The 16,492-nt window shown below is 50.0% G+C and overlaps 8 protein-coding genes and 1 non-coding gene across 9 annotated transcripts; 4 read left to right on the top strand and 5 right to left on the bottom strand.

The window, feature by feature from the left end:
* Window positions 1-905: 905 nt before the first annotated feature.
* F4807DRAFT_437114 (ATPase, V0 complex, subunit E1/e2) lies at window positions 906-1,788 on the bottom strand. Its single transcript, XM_047999013.1, has 3 exons — window positions 1,642-1,788; window positions 1,499-1,582; window positions 906-1,436 (listed from the first exon to the last, which is right to left on the bottom strand). Exons 1-3 carry the CDS (start codon window positions 1,650-1,652, stop codon window positions 1,304-1,306), a joined length of 228 nt encoding a protein of 75 aa, XP_047851619.1. The 5' UTR covers window positions 1,653-1,788; the 3' UTR covers window positions 906-1,303.
* A 222-nt stretch (window positions 1,789-2,010) lies between these two features.
* F4807DRAFT_463163 (6-phosphogluconate dehydrogenase 2) lies at window positions 2,011-3,053 on the bottom strand (the record flags this gene model as incomplete). Its single annotated transcript, XM_048001934.1, has 3 exons — window positions 2,011-2,521; window positions 2,585-2,955; window positions 3,009-3,053. 3 exons carry the CDS (start codon window positions 3,051-3,053, stop codon window positions 2,011-2,013), a joined length of 927 nt encoding a protein of 308 aa, XP_047851618.1.
* On the top strand, window positions 2,981-5,084 carry F4807DRAFT_213917 (uncharacterized protein). The gene is made up of 4 exons (XM_047993962.1): window positions 2,981-3,825; window positions 3,896-4,647; window positions 4,727-4,980; window positions 5,048-5,084. The coding sequence occupies exons 1-3, from the start codon at window positions 3,501-3,503 to the stop codon at window positions 4,769-4,771; spliced, it is 1,122 nt and encodes a 373-aa protein (XP_047851617.1). The 5' UTR covers window positions 2,981-3,500; the 3' UTR covers window positions 4,772-4,980; window positions 5,048-5,084.
* On the top strand, window positions 4,941-6,305 carry F4807DRAFT_213892 (uncharacterized protein). Its single transcript, XM_047993961.1, has 3 exons — window positions 4,941-4,980; window positions 5,033-5,144; window positions 5,314-6,305. Exon 3 carries the CDS (start codon window positions 5,330-5,332, stop codon window positions 6,191-6,193), a length of 864 nt encoding a protein of 287 aa, XP_047851616.1. The 5' UTR covers window positions 4,941-4,980; window positions 5,033-5,144; window positions 5,314-5,329; the 3' UTR covers window positions 6,194-6,305.
* F4807DRAFT_213872 (DUF1681-domain-containing protein) lies at window positions 6,306-7,455 on the bottom strand. The gene has a single exon (XM_047993960.1). The coding sequence runs from the start codon at window positions 7,210-7,212 to the stop codon at window positions 6,418-6,420; it is 795 nt and encodes a 264-aa protein (XP_047851615.1). The 5' UTR covers window positions 7,213-7,455; the 3' UTR covers window positions 6,306-6,417.
* An 87-nt stretch (window positions 7,456-7,542) lies between these two features.
* F4807DRAFT_437103 (mitochondrial ribosomal protein MRP51) lies at window positions 7,543-9,347 on the top strand. The gene has a single exon (XM_047999012.1). The coding sequence runs from the start codon at window positions 7,718-7,720 to the stop codon at window positions 9,146-9,148; it is 1,431 nt and encodes a 476-aa protein (XP_047851614.1). The 5' UTR covers window positions 7,543-7,717; the 3' UTR covers window positions 9,149-9,347.
* A 238-nt stretch (window positions 9,348-9,585) lies between these two features.
* Window positions 9,586-10,595, top strand: F4807DRAFT_213860 (40S ribosomal protein S17). The gene is made up of 3 exons (XM_047993959.1): window positions 9,586-9,885; window positions 9,988-10,188; window positions 10,262-10,595. The coding sequence occupies exons 1-3, from the start codon at window positions 9,739-9,741 to the stop codon at window positions 10,349-10,351; spliced, it is 438 nt and encodes a 145-aa protein (XP_047851613.1). The 5' UTR covers window positions 9,586-9,738; the 3' UTR covers window positions 10,352-10,595.
* F4807DRAFT_213856 (uncharacterized protein) lies at window positions 10,587-12,066 on the bottom strand. The gene has a single exon (XM_047993958.1). The coding sequence runs from the start codon at window positions 11,919-11,921 to the stop codon at window positions 10,839-10,841; it is 1,083 nt and encodes a 360-aa protein (XP_047851612.1). The 5' UTR covers window positions 11,922-12,066; the 3' UTR covers window positions 10,587-10,838.
* Window positions 12,067-15,604: 3,538 nt separating this feature from the next.
* On the bottom strand, window positions 15,605-15,703 carry F4807DRAFT_t114. Its single transcript has one exon. It is a non-coding gene; the product is annotated as a tRNA-Met (tRNA).
* Window positions 15,704-16,492: the final 789 nt, after the last annotated feature.

Genomic DNA, 16,492 nt, shown 5'->3' with positions numbered 1-16,492 from the left:
GTTTGGATGGGTTTGTTGGATAATGGATAATGGATAATGGGGGATGTAGTGCTAATGAGTTGCGGTTGATATAGCCATCTATTATACGCTTGGGAACGCTACTGTTACTGTTCGATGTCTATCTAACATGGGCGCGTATCGAGAAGCAAGCCGCGCCTGACCCGGGCTCGCCCGTGGGTGGGAGTAACCTGGGGACTCTAGCACGGCAGCCCATCGTATGCCAGTACTTGTTCTTCCGTAAGTTTTCTATTCCCTTTCCAACACCACATCTATCAAGCCATCGCCCAACTAACCACACACGCCTCAACCCCCAGTAATCCTCTGCACCTTCTCGACCTTCGCCTTCCACATGAGCATCCGCTTCCTAACCTCGTCCCCCCTCTCCCCCTTAAACTTCCTCGGGCTGCTGCCGACGTACGTGCGGCCCAACTCCGTCTCGACGGCGCTCCTCGTGTCCTCATCCACGAAGCTGTTCCCCATCCTCATGGTCATCTGGGACTACGACGTGCCGGCGGCGGCGCGCAGCCTCGGCTGGGCCGTCGTGGCCAACAACGTCGAGGCGCTGAAGATCCTGCTGGACTGCGGGTACAGCGTCGCCGTTATCTTGGCGGCTGCCGGAGCAGTGGCCAGGTGGTTGGTCGGACGGGCCGTGCTGTGGGTTGTTGGGTTGGAGGGCGTCGATTCTGCGGGCGAGAGCGGCGTCGCGGCGAATGGTAGGGCGTTGTGGGCGGCGCTTGTGTATGTTAGGGAGTGGGCTGGGAGGTTGGCTGTTGGGTGAGGGTTCGGTTGACGCGGGTTGCTTTGGTTTTGCTTTGCTGCGGGTTTGATAGATTAGATTAATGGATTAATGGTCATGAAGCGAAATAGAGAGAGAAAGCGTAATGAAGAAATGAAACAGGACAACATGTTCGAAATGTTCGTTTATTATGTCTCCTAATATTCCCGGATACACGCGCGCGCGCACACACGCAAAAATACAACTCTCTAGCCGCATGGCCTGCTCAGCTGCTGAGTATTGGTGGCCTCCCATCTTCCAGAACGCCGAAACCAATGTAAACAATGGTAGTGATGTTTGTACAAGTCCACTTTCACCTCGGTCACTCTCCTCTCCCCTCCGTTCCGTAGCAAGTATTGTGCCTATTCTTCCATTCTTCCTTTTGTCACGTTTAGGCTGGATGCTAGTAACTTGTCTTATGTCCCGTTATCCGTCTTTCTATTTCTTATACGCTCGATAGTTCCTACGCCCATCGGGATACGTCCTCACGCAGGTTCGTCTCGTGGGAAATGTGATAGAACAGGAGTCTCATTCGTGCTGGAAACCCTCACGTATGTTGGATCGTCTCGGCTCGATTAGCGGGTGCAGCTGCGCCATGAAGGTGATGAACCACATGAGGTAGCAGCTGATGAAAGCGAGGATGAGGGAGGAGCGCCACGTTCTTTTGTTTTTCCCGTAGTCAGTAATGGACATCTAGGGCATTGCAGAGGAAGATAAACCCACGTCTGGTTCTCGCCCTTCGGCGAAAAGAACCACGCGGCGACGCACAAGGCGGCCACGATGGCGAGGCCGACGAAGACGCTGTAACTATGGGAAAGGTCAGCGGAACGTCTCGAAACGACGATAATTGATATAGGTATACGAACCCCTTTGCCATGTTGTAAAGCAGGGTATGTCTAGTCTTCAGGATGATGTGTTAATAGCTTGTGAAGATGAAGTATGAAATGCGTTTAGAAGCTAGGAAGGTCCCGGATTGGAGCTTGCCTGGCCGACACTTCCTCATTGGAGGTTCCAATCGGAAACGCTAATTTATGATTAGTCATCTTTTCAGGGGTACGTATCCTTTCTATTTCGTTGGGTCCGTTTGAAGTGAGATGAGTTTGAGTTCACTAAGTTTCCATCTTCAATAAAGTCACCTATCATATTCTTTGCAATGAGTTCAGGATTTACGAATTGTCCTTGGTCATCTTATACATGATCTGATAAACTGGGTATGTTGAGCGATATGTGAAAAGCTAAGCATCGTTCTCATACTCCAACCCGGCATTCCTCCTCGCGGCACCGTATATTCCCGCGACGTCGCCCTTATCACCACCAGCATAGTCGGCAACGCTCTTCAAATAGTCATCCGCGACCTTCGTCAGCTTAAGCTCGGCACCAGCATTTTTGGCCATTTTCATGGCATGACCGACGTCCTTGCGCGCGTTGTCGGCTGAGAAGAGCGGCTCCGCCATCTTCCAGTACGTGCCTTGGGTCATGCGCTGCGCGTACAGGCTGTGCACGCCGCCGAACATCAGGTCTAGGAATTGCTTGAGAGCGTCCGGGCCTATGTCGGTTTTGTCCGCTACTGCGAACCCCTCGCCTAGTTGCGTTATCATGTTGATGATGAAGCTGTTGCCGAGAAGTTTCAGTTTCAACGACGTCCCTACTGGTTTATCGTCGAAGGCGATCTCGGCTTTGCCCATCACACCCTTAATGTAGGGTCGTAGTTTATCGATGCTCGATTTGGGCCCTGCCGGAACGAAACTGTGTTTCTACTATTAGTAATCACATATTCATCGGCTCGTAACCGAGAACTAAGCCACTTACATCAGTTGGCCTGCTTCGGCCGCGGGTGGTGCGCCAAAGATGGGACTCGCAATAAACTCAGCCCCTTTCTCTATTGTTGACTTGGCAATTTCTTCCGTAGTCTCCGGGGCGATCGTAGAGCACTCAATAAACAGCTTGCCTGCAACATCCCCTTTGAGAATGGTGTCGAAAGTTCCCTTCACCACGGCGTCATTAGAAAGGATGTTGAAGATGATGTCGGCCCTCTTGACACCTTCTTCGACAGAGTCGACAACCTTTGTCTTTCCCGCGGGAAGTTTGGCTGCTAGCTCTTCGGCACGCTTTCTAGTCCGGTTGTATAAGAGCACGGGCTTGTCCAGGTCGCCTTTTTCCACCAAGTTCTTCACCATTCCCTTAGGAAGGGGTTAGTAGACAATATGTCGGAGCTGTGGTGTCCCAAACTCACTCTTCCCATGTTCCCCAGACCAATCCATAGTATTTGAGGAGCCATATTTATCAGCCCTTCAACGATAGGTGAGTTAAGCGGTGATTACTAAGGACAAGTTGTAGGCTAAAGATATTAGTGAGTCTATTCAAGTCAACCACACCAAATCAGCGAGATGAGAATGAGTAATTAAAAAAGAAAGAAAGAAATCTCCATACGCATACCTATTCGAATCAGAAATATTACAGTTACTAACTATGAGAAGTGTGAGTGAAGAATGTTGATATAAGATGGGTGCCAAGCCGGCTTTTGTAGGTCTCGCTGGATGATTGCGGCCGATTTATCTCCCAAAGTGCCCCGCAAGCCGGCGGCCCGAGATCCATACGGCCAATTTTCGTCATCGACATTCCGGCTCTTTGCTTACGTAGCTTACATATTCAAACATTCACCTTCCATCGTTATACGCTCCGTACATAAGAGACTAAGCCATAATCATGCGATCTACGCCCCACGATGTTATCAAGTAGAGGTAGCAGGGTACGGGTCGGCTCTCGCGCAACCCTACAGCGGCTTACAAATATTGTGCAAAGGCGAAGACCCGGCGATGGTCGTCGCTCGCTTCATCTCGCGCCTCCGTTCCTGTTGGACGATTACATCCCAAGGTACCAGCTGCTGTCCGAGGTCGAGGCCTCCAAGAAGCGCTCCCTCGCCTACGCGCACTTGCGGAACTGCAACTTGTGCCCGCGCCTTTGCGGTGTGAACCGTTATGAGACGACGGGCATGTGTCTGATCGGACATAATGTCAAGGTCAATGTGATCGCGCCGCATTTCGGGGAGGGTGAGTGAAATATATCCCTTACTTACCTACCCAAGACATTTATGTAGATTCGGGCTAAGATGAGGTAAAGAACCCTGTATACAAGGCCACAACGGCAGCGGCTCCGTCTTCTTCTCTGGGTGTAATCTGAGATGCACGTTTTGTCAAAACCACGACATCGCGCATCAGAGGAACGGGTTCGACCTGACGCCCGAGGAACTCGCGCAGTGGTACATCAAGTTGCAAGAAGTAGGCAACGTCCACAACATCAATCTCATCACACCTGAGCACGTGGTGCCGCAGGTCGCCTTATCTATCCTAGCCGCGCGCGACTTAGGGTTAAAGGTGCCGATCGTGTATAATACGTCTGCATTCGACTCGCTCGCGTCGCTAGAGCTTATGGATGGGTTGGTTGATATTTACCTCCCCGACTTCAAGGTCTGGAATAAGGCTACCTCGCAGCGCCTGCTGAAGGCCGAGGACTATGCTTCGACCGCTGCCGAGAGCGTCAAGGCTATGCATGCGCAGGTCGGAGATCTGTGTTTCACCGGCGACGGTATAGCGAAAAAGGGGGTGTTGGTGAGGCACTTGGTCATGCCGGGGAAGGAGGCGGAAGCCGAGGAGATCATGAAGTTCCTGGCGGAAAAGGTGTCGAGGGACATCTTTGTTAATATTATGGAGCAATATAGGCCTGATGCTCACGTTGGGAAACCAAAGAGAAGGACTAAGAAGGAAACGGCCGAACAGGGAGACCAGGAGGAGGTAAGGTACGCGGATATCAATCGACCTGTTACGAAGGATGAGGTCTCTGCGGTGAGGAAGGCCGCGGAGGCGGTGGGTTTAGTAAGTGCTTTTCTTTTAAGATGCTTTTAAACCGTATCATGAATTTCAAGGTTCGCAATAGCTAATCTTAATATCACAGTGGCGCTTTTGCGATCCTCCAAGACACGACGGGTTTGCTATATGAGGCCTCTGTCCGAGACTTCATGGGACTCTACTATATTTTAGGCCAATTTCAAACTTAGAATATATCTTTTAGACGACGGGTTCCATATAACAAAAGGGCGTCCTAAGGACAATCCATTTATAAGCTAGAGGATACATTTTTCTAGAAGCGACTTGACACAACTTTCTACCATGGTCTCGCGTCTACTTATTTTAGAAAAAGTCAAATATGTAAGGCATTCCAAGTTATTCGAGTCAATCCCTTTTGTTAACACCAATATAGGACTAATACAAACAGAATATGTTCTCATTGCATTTGCAATATGCACCTACGCAGAAGCGACTAGCTACTCCCAAGCCTATACATTGCCTTACACAGATACGATTATTGTAAGGTTAGAACACCCCAGAAGCCGTTCGTTCCTAGAAAGTCTTGAGCATTAGGATTCCTTTGTCTTATAGAGTTCATTACGAGGTCGTTATATAGATATATGAGCCTACATCTCCCACAATCGTCGAATATCATACCTACATAACATAGAAAAACTCATAACATTTACTTAGAAGTTATTATTCCATCATGCCTCATAATCCACAGAATGCTCCTCCCCATTTTGCTCAGGGGCCTCAGAACGGCACATTCGAAGCAATGGCAATTCCAGAACCGATGACCCAAGTCCGCGGTGACCCTTGGCAATCAGTTAGTGCACTACAGTTGGGATTGCAGCCACGATCATTTAACGAGCTTCACACTGAAAGGATGTACCTCCTTGAGATGCTTCAGCAGCACGATAGACGAGCTATCGACCTGTTTATGAAAGTGCCCGTTGTCGAGGAGAAGATCTACCAGGCCAGGGATCCGCAGGAACAGAAGCAAGCTAAGAAACATCGTGGTTGGTTGAGACATCGTATTGTGGACACCGTCGAGGAAGAAAAGAAGATACTAGCAAGGTTAAGTGAGTTGCACGTTGAAATCCAATGCCGCGAGAGATGGTCAAGGGTCGAGAGGGAAAGAGAGAGGTTGAATATCACAGCGCAGCATGCCCCTGCATATGCAAACCCCCCTATGCCTTCGCTAACGCCTTGGGGTCCCCAAACGTATCCATTGCCTCCTGAGTTGCCGGCCCCCAACTACCCGTACTATGTGCACACCGGATCACCTGGAATATATTACCAGAGGCCAATTTCTGCTGGAGGTATTTATTCTAGTCATAACGAGGACCACGAAACTCCAACACACGGGCAGAATCCGTCTGATAATGACTTTGGGCCTGAAGCGCACGAATTGGATGACACAGCTATCGACCACAGTCCGGGTAGCGAGTCTCGCAGACGGTCGCAATCCTTGGTGACATTCTCGGAATCAAGACCTACACATCGGAGTAGTATGCCTTCGCTAAGTCGCACATGGAGTGGGCAAAGTGAGGGAAATGGAAATAATTAAACGTAATTTGAGCTATCAGTGACCCCTTACAACGGAGGTGATGGAGGAACAATGAGATTCTAGGAAGGCGTTCGTGTTTCTTAGTCAGAGTGTGCAGAATATCAATTCATTTGGTCCTGAGGGTAAGGCAGCGGCGCTACCCAGAACATGCCTCCAACATAGTCTATGGCGATAATGAATCGTAGCTAGGAACAATCTAGACTAGAATCTAGACTAGTAATAACTCAAGCAAATTCCCCAAATTTCCCATCATCAAAACCCAATTTCTGCGCAGACAATCGTTTCGCTCGTACACTCGTCGCGCTTGGCGGCGGCGGAAGTATACCCGAATTACCCGGCGGAGGCGGAGGCAGCGAGAAGGACGAAAGAGCATCGTCGTTAGCGGACTTCGGAGGCGGCTCCGGCTTCCGCCTGCCGAACCTGCCGGGCAGGTTAATCGTGATCGTCTCGCCTTCCTTCAAGCTGAGATCGCGCTTCTCGGCGCTGTCCTTCCTCTCGACGGCGGCGGGCTTCTTGCCGGCGGCGCCGCCGACGCCGCCCCCCGCGGCCCAGCCCAGCGTCTTCTGGGCTTCCTGCAGCGACACGCCGAAGTCGAAGGCCTCGCTCCGCTCCTCGAAGCCGATGCCCAGCGTCGCCTTCCGGCCGGCCTCGTCCTGCACGCGCAGCGCGAAGAAGCGCGAGCTGTCGGACACGGGCTCGACCACGGCGGGCGCCGTGTACGGAGCCGCGGCGAATAGGCTGCCGTTGCTGGCGTCCTCGAGCGCGATGTCCGTCTTCACTCTCTCCTCGCCGTCGCTACCCTCGGACGAAGAGGTGGGCACGGCGGTCTCGATCACGCGCACCCGCGCGGTGAAGATCTGCCGCTTCCCGTCGTCGGCCGTCCAGCTGGCGGCGACGTGGCCCTTGCCGGGCGTCATCGGCGGGATATTGTAGACGTGCACCGAGTTCGCCACGAAGAGCACCCTCTGGATGGCGTCGGACGGGAGCGGGCGGCCGGTGGCCGGGTCGATTACCTCCATGGTTTTCTTCTCTTTTTCCGTCTTGTTTCTTTTTTTTTTTCTCTTTTACTCGCCGAGAAGACGAGATATCCCGTAATATGGTAAGAGTTACCTGAGGTATTATAGGCGTCGAAGCCGGTTTCCGGTGTTTAGTTTGGGAAGTTGATACTAGTAAGTATCAACTTCGCTTTCTTTAGGTTGCGGCCGGCCGAGGCTCAGCTGGTGGAGCCCTTTTAACCACCCCTGAGCCCCTGCAGGTGCGGTACGGCCCCTATTTATTTCCTTAAGGTTGGGATCCTGTAGGACCGGAAGGAACGCTAGCGCTTATAGGTACGTACCGCAACTCCGCAGCTAATCGATAAGGAATTTAATGCCGCCGATGATTTACCGGGTCTTTTCGCGGTGCGCCGGTGCGGCTTTCGTTCGAAAAATCCTCAATGCGAAAGCTGGCCGAGCTAATGATCTAATTACCTAGGTCACCATCGATACACCATTGGGCTCGCGACAGAGCTCATAACTCCGCACGATGGCCACCAAGAGTGTTTCGCCGGGGGCGGCGCTCCTGAGGTCGTCGAGGATGTTCTCGATGCCGCCTCCAATACCGCCTCCTCCCGGCGATTATTCTGCAGCAACCAAACATTACTCGCCAACCGCCACCATCAATTTCCCGACACATCTCACCGTCACGACCACTTCCTCTTCCCGGTTGACCGGCGATTGGGGTTTCAAGCGGCCATTTCCCTTGAAGACTACGACAAGTACCACCTTCCCCCTCGTACGAATAAAGAAGGTAGATTCTACCGAGCAGGTCACGGACTTCGAATCCGCTTCGGATCATGCTATTACTCTGCGGAAATTCCAGGAAATGGCCCTACCGGTCTCTATACCAGCTGTGCACACCCACAGATATATGAAGTCAGTGTTCGAGGAAGATTCCGACGTTACTGCGCTAGACGACGCCAAAAAGAAGAAGCTGGTGAACAAGAGATGGAAATTCACGGGACCGTGGCTCGCCGGTATGACGGACGGCGACTTCAGCAGGTTTCTGGAGAAGTCGGTGCGAGGACGTCGTATAGAATTTCGCGCTTTCCTGAAGGAAAACCTCGCCGCCGAGATGACGGCGGATCGAGCGAGGGCGGCTGCGAAAGCGGAGGAGCCAGAGCCACCCAAAGTAACCGCCGATGAAATCACGGAAGAGAGATTAAACGGATATTTGAGGGTGCTAAGAACGGAACGTATGACCCTTTACAACCTCGTCAGCCAGTTCTTGGATCTTGCCCCGGTCGACGTTAACGTTTATCTCCGTCTCCTTGGCAAGTTTATGCCAGGAACAGCAAAGGAGTTTGAGAATGGCAGTCCGTACGGAGTAAGCGGCCCCCCTATCACGCACCCCTCTGCCGGCATTTCCTATCTGCGCACGCGGAATTTCTTGGAGAACCACGCGCTCTACGGACCTCAGAAGCATCACGCTCCCATCAAGGCGCGCGTCTTAAAACCCACGAATCTCAACACGCAAAATTACAAACCTATCATCGGTATAGGCGGCTTCGTCGCCAACACGTCTAATTCGGACACGTCGTTTAACGCGGTGAAGGCCAGGGCCGCCACCAGGTTCCAGAGGGCACTCTACGGTTTCGACTTCGAGAAGCGCGGCGGGGCGAAGCTCTACGTGGAACCTTCCTCGGCTACCGTCGATTCCTCCGGCAAGATCATCATTAACATCGACGAGCCGGCTTCGGAGGCTGAGGTGGTCCAGAAAGAACTGGCGGGCGAGCTGGCGGAAGGGGAAAGCGTGCTACAGCATCTAGTGAATGCTAGAGAGAGGGCGCAGCAGAGGTCCCAGATCCCTCTCAACCCTAGATTTGGATCGAGCGGGTTTGGGTCGCACGGCCCCGGCATCGGTAGACGGGTCCAGAGCAGCGCGAGTAACTATGGTTTGAAATACAACCTCTTTTAAAATTAAAGACTACCTACGTAACCAAACTCGCTTAGATGCTTTCTTTGAAAAGGGGATGAGATCGAGGGGCATCATGTAATATATGGTGTAAACTCTATGCCTGGTAGGATTTCTGTATATACCTATCTACTGATTCAGAGGTTCGCTCTGTTGCTATGTGACCTACACGTAACGGTTTCCAAACTATGCATTTTTGACAGTTCTTGGTCTCTAGTATGATGCGAATTTTATAGAATGAACCTTGTAAAACGAGTTCAATACCAAAGCAAAAGTATCCATATGTTCTACCCCTTTTACTTTGATATATCTTTCGTATTAGAATATATCGGTTTTATTAATGTTATCGTTATATGCGGTGTATCATTTAATGCAATATTAACCTAGAGCATCTGCACACCTACCTATGTACCTATGTACCTTTTTTTCTGCCCTAGTCCCCACTTTGAATTTTACCGACGTCTCCCCACATAGATTTTGCACACTCCCAATAATTCTTTTCCAAACATTCCCAATAGCAACTTCGTCGACAATTTTCGGACTTCCTTCAACACCAAACACCATCCGACTAACCCACAGCCAATACCGCCAAAATGGGTCGCGTTCGTACGAAGACTGTCAAGAAGTCCGCCAAGGTCATCATTGAGCGATATTACCCCAAGCTCACTCTCGACTTCGAGACCAACAAGCGAGTCTGCGATGAGATCGCCATCATCGCCTCCAAGCGCCTTCGCAACAAGGTCAGCAATCCTCAAACGCTCCCTAAAATCGACTCATCTCGCGATCGGGGGTTGTCGAATTGAAATGAAATAGACTTGGTAGCTAATTTTGGACATGTTCAGATTGCCGGCTACACTACGCACTTGATGAAGCGAATTCAGCGAGGACCCGTCCGTGGTATCTCCTTTAAGCTGCAAGAAGAGGAGCGTGAACGCAAGGATCAATACGTCCCCGAGGTTTCCGCTCTCGACTTTACCCAGAACACCGAGGCCGGCCAGCTCGACATCGATGTCGAGACTAAGGACCTGCTCAAGCACCTTGGCGTACGTTTTTCCAACCCTCGCATTTTACTATTACTCTTGCGGTGGTTGGTTACTTACAATAATTATGATATAGTTCGAGAACGTCCCTGTCAACGTCGTCCCCGTTACCCAGACCCAGGTCGCCGAGCGACCTCGACGATTCGGTGACCGCGCCCCCCGATAAATCAGTGCGACAAACGTGATGGGTTCATGAATGAGGATGGGTATGGTGGTTGATTTGGGCAACTGGCATCGGTATCATATGGCTTTACGGCTTACGGCGTCTCTACTACGAAGATAGTAGGTCCATTCTAGATCCGCAATTGACGAGATCTTTCCCACACAAGGTGTCCCCGATTCTCCGGTGCAAACCGGAGATGACGGTTGATGGCCAACTTTTATCCTCTCCCGTTCACTTGTGACTTGCTTTTGATTTGGATTTACTAAACCTAGGTTCTGACCCTGTAGTTTCTCTACAACAAAACGGTAAGCGTAGACAAAGGATAGACGTAATTCTAGCCAACGAAGTAGCCTTAAAAATATATCATTTTGGTTTTGAAGACTACAAAATTGTTGTCTTTCCTGCGGGTATCGATGATGCTAACCAGAACGCCTCATGTATGCATTATGTCAGCCTTGAAATGGTGACAACTGTATCTTATAGCCTGTAATCATCTCTCATCAGGCTCGGCCTTGGGGTCGAACTTGGTCTTATACCCATCAAGAACCAAATGACCCTCGCCATCCGTATCCAAGGAAGGCTCCTGCGCCGCCATAATCACCTTCTTTTCCCTAATCGTAACCGTTACCTGCTTCCCAGTAGAGGGTAAGTTCGTCTTATCGCCTCGTTCTCGCGCCAATTCCTTCGCATCCCGCGCCGCCTTCCTTTCCTTAGCTTCCAAATCCCGCAGCTCTTTCGCTACCCGTCGCGCAGGATCTTCCCCACCATCCTCCTCCTTCAAGACGTCCTCCTCGGCTCCGGGTTTAGCCTTCGCTTTGGTAGTAGAGTTGGACGTAGCCTCCTTCTTCCCTTCCTCTTCCTCCTCCTCCTCAAGCAACTCGATGCGAATGGACTCGACGCCGGCGCGCTCGGCGGCGGCGGTCTCGACGAGCTGGACCTTGACGTACATGGCGCGGCGGGCGCACTGGCGCGAGCACCAGCGCTCGAGCTCGGCGCGCGGCACGATGCTGAAGTCGGGCCGCCCGTAGTTGAGGAGCTTGTAGGCGCCGCCGCCCGAGAGCCGCGTGCGGGGGCGCGGGCACAGGCAGTACCCGCACTTGTTCAGCGCGTTGCGCTCGATGATTAGGTCTTCGTATTCGCTTGGTTGGAAGAGGCGCACGGCTGTGAGGAATTGGGATGCGTCGCTGGGCGAGGGGTTGGAGGCTGTGTAGGTTGTTTTTGGGGTTTGGGGGGAGGGGGAGGTGGTGGTGGTGGAGGATGGGGAAGAGGAGGTGCACAATGGCAACCGCGCGAGCTCGATGATGGAGTCTTGGATTTGGTCTTCGCGGTCCCGCTGCGCTTGGATGAGCAGGGCTTGCTGGATGGCGAGTTCTCGTGCCGTGGGCTTCTTGTCGGTGCGCTGTTGGTGCTCGGATATTGGGAAGGGCGTTACGGGAATTTCGGCGAGCTCGGGAGCGGGTGTCGTGGGAGCTCGGGGAGCTCGGGGAGTGGCGGTTGCGGAGGGCTTCTTGAGGATGCCCTTGGGCTTTTTGGCCTGTGTGGCCTGCGTGGCCCCCGGTGCGGGCGAAGACATTTTTGCGCACGCGATTGGTACTGGTGGTTGACGGTTTGCGATGTCGATTGCTTACGATCGGACTTTTTGGGTTGCGTTGGCGGTGAACGGTTGAGGGTGAAGCGTGAAGTGAGTCGTGACACAGTGAGTGAGAATTATAGAAGCTTCTATCCCCGATCTGAATTTCTTTTGGAGGTGTTGGAGCCATTACGTAGCCCGATGTTAAGGTAATGCGCTTAACCCAATTGGGTATAGGTAGCTTCTGGTTCTTTGTCAATACGTAAGTACCTGCCCAGGTGAGCGCTGCCGTTTTCGAGCCGGAGCACAACCTCACTTACCTAATTAAAAACAGCTCACACTTATGTAATGGCAACCTTGTATAAGAGCGGATTTTGAGCATTTTATAGTACATTAATAGAAGGTGTGACCAGCACTGTGAAGGGTATATAAGAACGTTTCTCGACTGCTTCAAGTCTAAGAAAACCTGAACGATACAACATTCTATCCTCTCCTAATCCTGTTTCCAATGTCTCAATGTCAGTTGTCAGCAACCAGCGATTACGAGGCAAACCCAGAATATAAAGTATCCAAGAGCATGAATGATACATGATTTCACATTCATTATTACTTCATGCCAGTTTCCCCAGCAAGCTATGGCCTACCAACGGTGCTCTCAGTCGATCAGATTATGGATGGCTAGATATTTGGCCTCTTAATTCCTGATTGACGACAAGTGCCAGGTAAAGAACGATGGATTCTCAAGAAATCCCACCTATGTCGCCTAGATTCTCAGGTCCAGCCGGACCCATATCATAGATGGATTCTACATCTAAGGAAAGTGCGATGGGCACTATGAGGGGTACATCCGCACGACATAAGCTCTTTGTGCTTTATTCTTCCTAATACAACACGCATTCTTACTCACATGAGCAAACGGGCTCTAGAGGCCATCATCACCGATAAATTAGGTACTGAGAGATTGGGCTTAAATCACCCCATTGGAAAAACAAGAAAGAGCCTTCGAAGACGCTGACCACAAGCATAAAACCCAAGTGGATGAAGAGTTGGGTTGGCAATTGTTCGGCATTGAGCAGGATGTTACATCCATGGAAGGCGAAATATTAAGCGTTGATGACAAGGTACGGAAATTAGTCGAGGAGAATGACGAGCTCAAAGGAACTATACGACGAACGAGTCAGAAGATTAATGACTATTCCTTCAATTCCGGCCACTGGTCGTCTCATCTAGAAGTTCTCAAGATGGAGAAGGAACTCCATAAAGGCACTAGTATCATGGCATTCAGAGAACAGGCAGAGGGGTCAGATTCACGTCTTACTTACAATGAATGGCTACGCTCAGTGGACATGGGCCTAGAGCTAGGAAGAAAACGAAGCGCTATAAACCTAAAGCTATCTGCCGCGAAGTCTCAGGCGGCTCGCATTGCCAAGCAACACCCATTACTTAAGTCATACCTAGATTAAGCTTTTTTTCGGCGCGGCTAGTAGGTTTAGCTTAGGTACAGCTTCTTCTGGCCTAAGAGACAACCAGGCACAAAGCAGAATATGCGCCAAGATACCAGAAAAATACCATGAAAAGGAATTTTAAGAAGAGATGCCGGACTGCGTCTGGGAACTAATTCGCAGGGCCTGGCTTTGCAGCAAATAGACATATACTACACATCTATACCCTGCGAAATCAATCGAGCATAGGTATAGATATAATTTTTGGAGATAGAACTAAGGCAGAGATAATAACGACCGCGAATGGACTCTTTCTGCGTCTCGACATCGAGAAGGCGCTAGAGCTTGGGTATATTGCGATTGTACAGATGTTCATCCGGAGCCTGATACGAATGAGGACCCCGTCACCGATTTGCGTGTGAGGCGACAACATGTTAAAGACCTTGACGGGCGACGACTCCAATTCCGGACGAACTTTCGCTCTCGCGCCCGTTATATATGGTGGACCTACCTCAACTCGGTAGTAAATCTATCGTACCGTTATAAAGCTACAAGAGGAATAGGGGTAGATAAGAAAGTAGAACTCGGGAACAGATATTGGGGAACAAGAGGTAAATACGTCAAAAGAAACCAGTTGATAGGTTTCGTGGATCACCTCAGGCAGGATAGCGATAACATTTCGGGTCCTCAATGATGGAACACGGCATAGAGGAGGAAGTAGGGGAAGAGAAGCCGAATACGGCAGCTGTTGTGGTGGTCGTGGATACTACAATATGCCGGGCAAGCTCTAATGTTTTATACCTTGGTATCGGAAATACCTTTGATGAAGGGAGTGATGATAGTGAAGAAGAGGGGAGTGAAGAAAAAGGAGGTGAGGAAGCGGATAGTTTTCTTTATAATGCAATATTTCTGGCTCCGTTCTGTCCCTCATACAGAGGCCATTACACGTCCTACATACAAAGCCATATTCCAAAATACTGCACCCTACTTTCAACACAATATCCCTTCATAAACTCAAGGTACTCATGACTTTGGATAGGTACCTAGTAATGAAAACGGTTGCGCAAACGTCGTTTTGCTGAAGGTCTTCTAGCGCCTCTTTTCCTAACCAATCACGAGTGAATATTGCCCTAGAAGTTCCCAAAAGGGGCAATCAGACGGCGGACGACAGAACAACATCCGCCAATTTTAGTGAAGCTGACGAGTATCAGGTGTACCCTAAGAGAGCCCTGTTCTTTAGGCCGAGGAAAAGAAAATGTGACAACTCCATATGGTTTAGTCGTGTCCTCGAGAACAGTCCCTATAGTAATATTAGGCTTGAACTAGGGTCTATCATGAATGAGCGCTTCGATTGGTAATTTAGCGAGAGCGAAGTACTCATTTCCCTGGTAGAAGCCGATGACCAGGTCACCAGCGAGGCGCAAGCGGAATTGGGCATCTTAGCCTAGAGTAACATTCAACAAAGAACGAAAACTACCAGCAAGCTCAATGCATATTTAAAAATGTCAAAATCTAATCTACCTCCCAAAGCTCCTGATAGCGGCCCGAACAAGATAATATCATCATTTGACGACTGCCGCCGCAAGTGTTGAACGGTGGAATCTCTAGTGTACAATGCTTCTAGGTACATGATTGGTAGTAGGCTGAGCCGAACCTGACCAAAAGCGACGAATGTGCTATGGTACCTGATTCACCGAACGGCTTCTGCCACGAGGCTTGTTGAGATACTATTGTAGGTTGTCGAAAGACCCCATACGACAGGATCTCACGGGAATGTAAATGCCACTAAACAATCAGTGTTTTAAGTATCTGTTAATTCCTAGTAATTAGTTAAACTACTCGGGCCTCATTCTTATAATTGTAATATGAGCCTAAGAAGCTTGTCATACAGAAGCAGCTCTTTAAGGTCAGAAATATGACACCAACAACAACGTTTCGTCAGTATAGGTAGTACCATAATGCACTTTTTCACATAGTCTATAGGTGCCAGTTCTCTAGTATAGCTAGTGAACGTTATGATCTATCAAACGGGAGCGTTGCTCCCACGGAATAGCGAGCTCGCTCTTTTGCGCTTCAACTGAGCTAAAAGGGCTAATCCTTAACAGGATGGATTACCTAATTGCCCTGTGACATCCTTCAAATACATATTTCACAAAAAAGGATATCATAACTAATTGATACAACGAATCTGACAAAGTACTTAAAAAGAAATAATAGGAAAAAAGTGAAAGTCTTCCAGTATTATGTCCTGGGTGAGGCTCGAACTCACGACCTTTGGATAGCTCACTCTGGGAGTGCTTCATATTATGAGACCAACGCTCTAGCCAACTGAGCCACCAAGACAAATCTCTCCTTATAGGAGACTATGCGAAAATTGGCTTTACAACAGCCTATACGTCTAACCTGAAGCGCTTAATTCTATATTGCCATGTTCCCCGCAGCGCTGGTGGGAAGGGAGAAAAAAACCTCACAATGCACGTGATAATTCCAAGCCACTAGACGGTGCTAAGACGGATAGAGCAGATTGAGGTGCATGTGGTGCATTTGGTATCGTCATTGGCCCGTGCGTCTTAACGTTCAAGGAAAGATAGGGTGGCAGGCAGGCAACAATGTTAGAAGGGACGTTCGGAAGGTTCGCAAGGTTCAATCAAAGCCAAGCTTGGCCAAAATCAGCGAAACCCTGCACCTGAAATGCACCAGAAACTGCACCAGAACATTAAAACATCCATTGCATTGCATTACCATCCTATTGCCGTCCTATCCTTTCCCTCACGTTCCAGTCTGACCCTCTCCTTTTTTTTGTGTCTGTGTCTGTGTCCGTCGATTAAATTGGTTTTCACTACACTACGTAGTAATTAATTCAAGCAATATTTGAGGGTCAACAAGATCAACATTGGAACGTCGAAAATACATACAGACTATTCGATAGATACGATACGTACGATTCGTCGAGACCTAGGTAAATGCACTTGACCCAACCTGAGGCACGCACGTCAGTCGACTTAGCCAAGCTTGGCTCCAGGGCTTCTGCGGTGGGTTACATCTCGTCTGCTAGGTCTTGTTAAAAAAGGATATAGGGTACAAGTTCATGCGCTGACGTCGACTTACTCCAGCCGCGAGCTGTGACAGGCT

The sequence above is a fragment of the Annulohypoxylon truncatum genome (genome assembly GCF_022578515.1).
Source record: "Annulohypoxylon truncatum strain CBS 140777 unplaced genomic scaffold F4807scaffold_30, whole genome shotgun sequence".
Lineage (NCBI taxonomy): Eukaryota > Fungi > Ascomycota > Sordariomycetes > Xylariales > Hypoxylaceae > Annulohypoxylon > Annulohypoxylon truncatum.
Note: the sequence above shows the minus strand (reverse complement) of the source record. Positions and strands in the feature narration are given on the sequence as shown.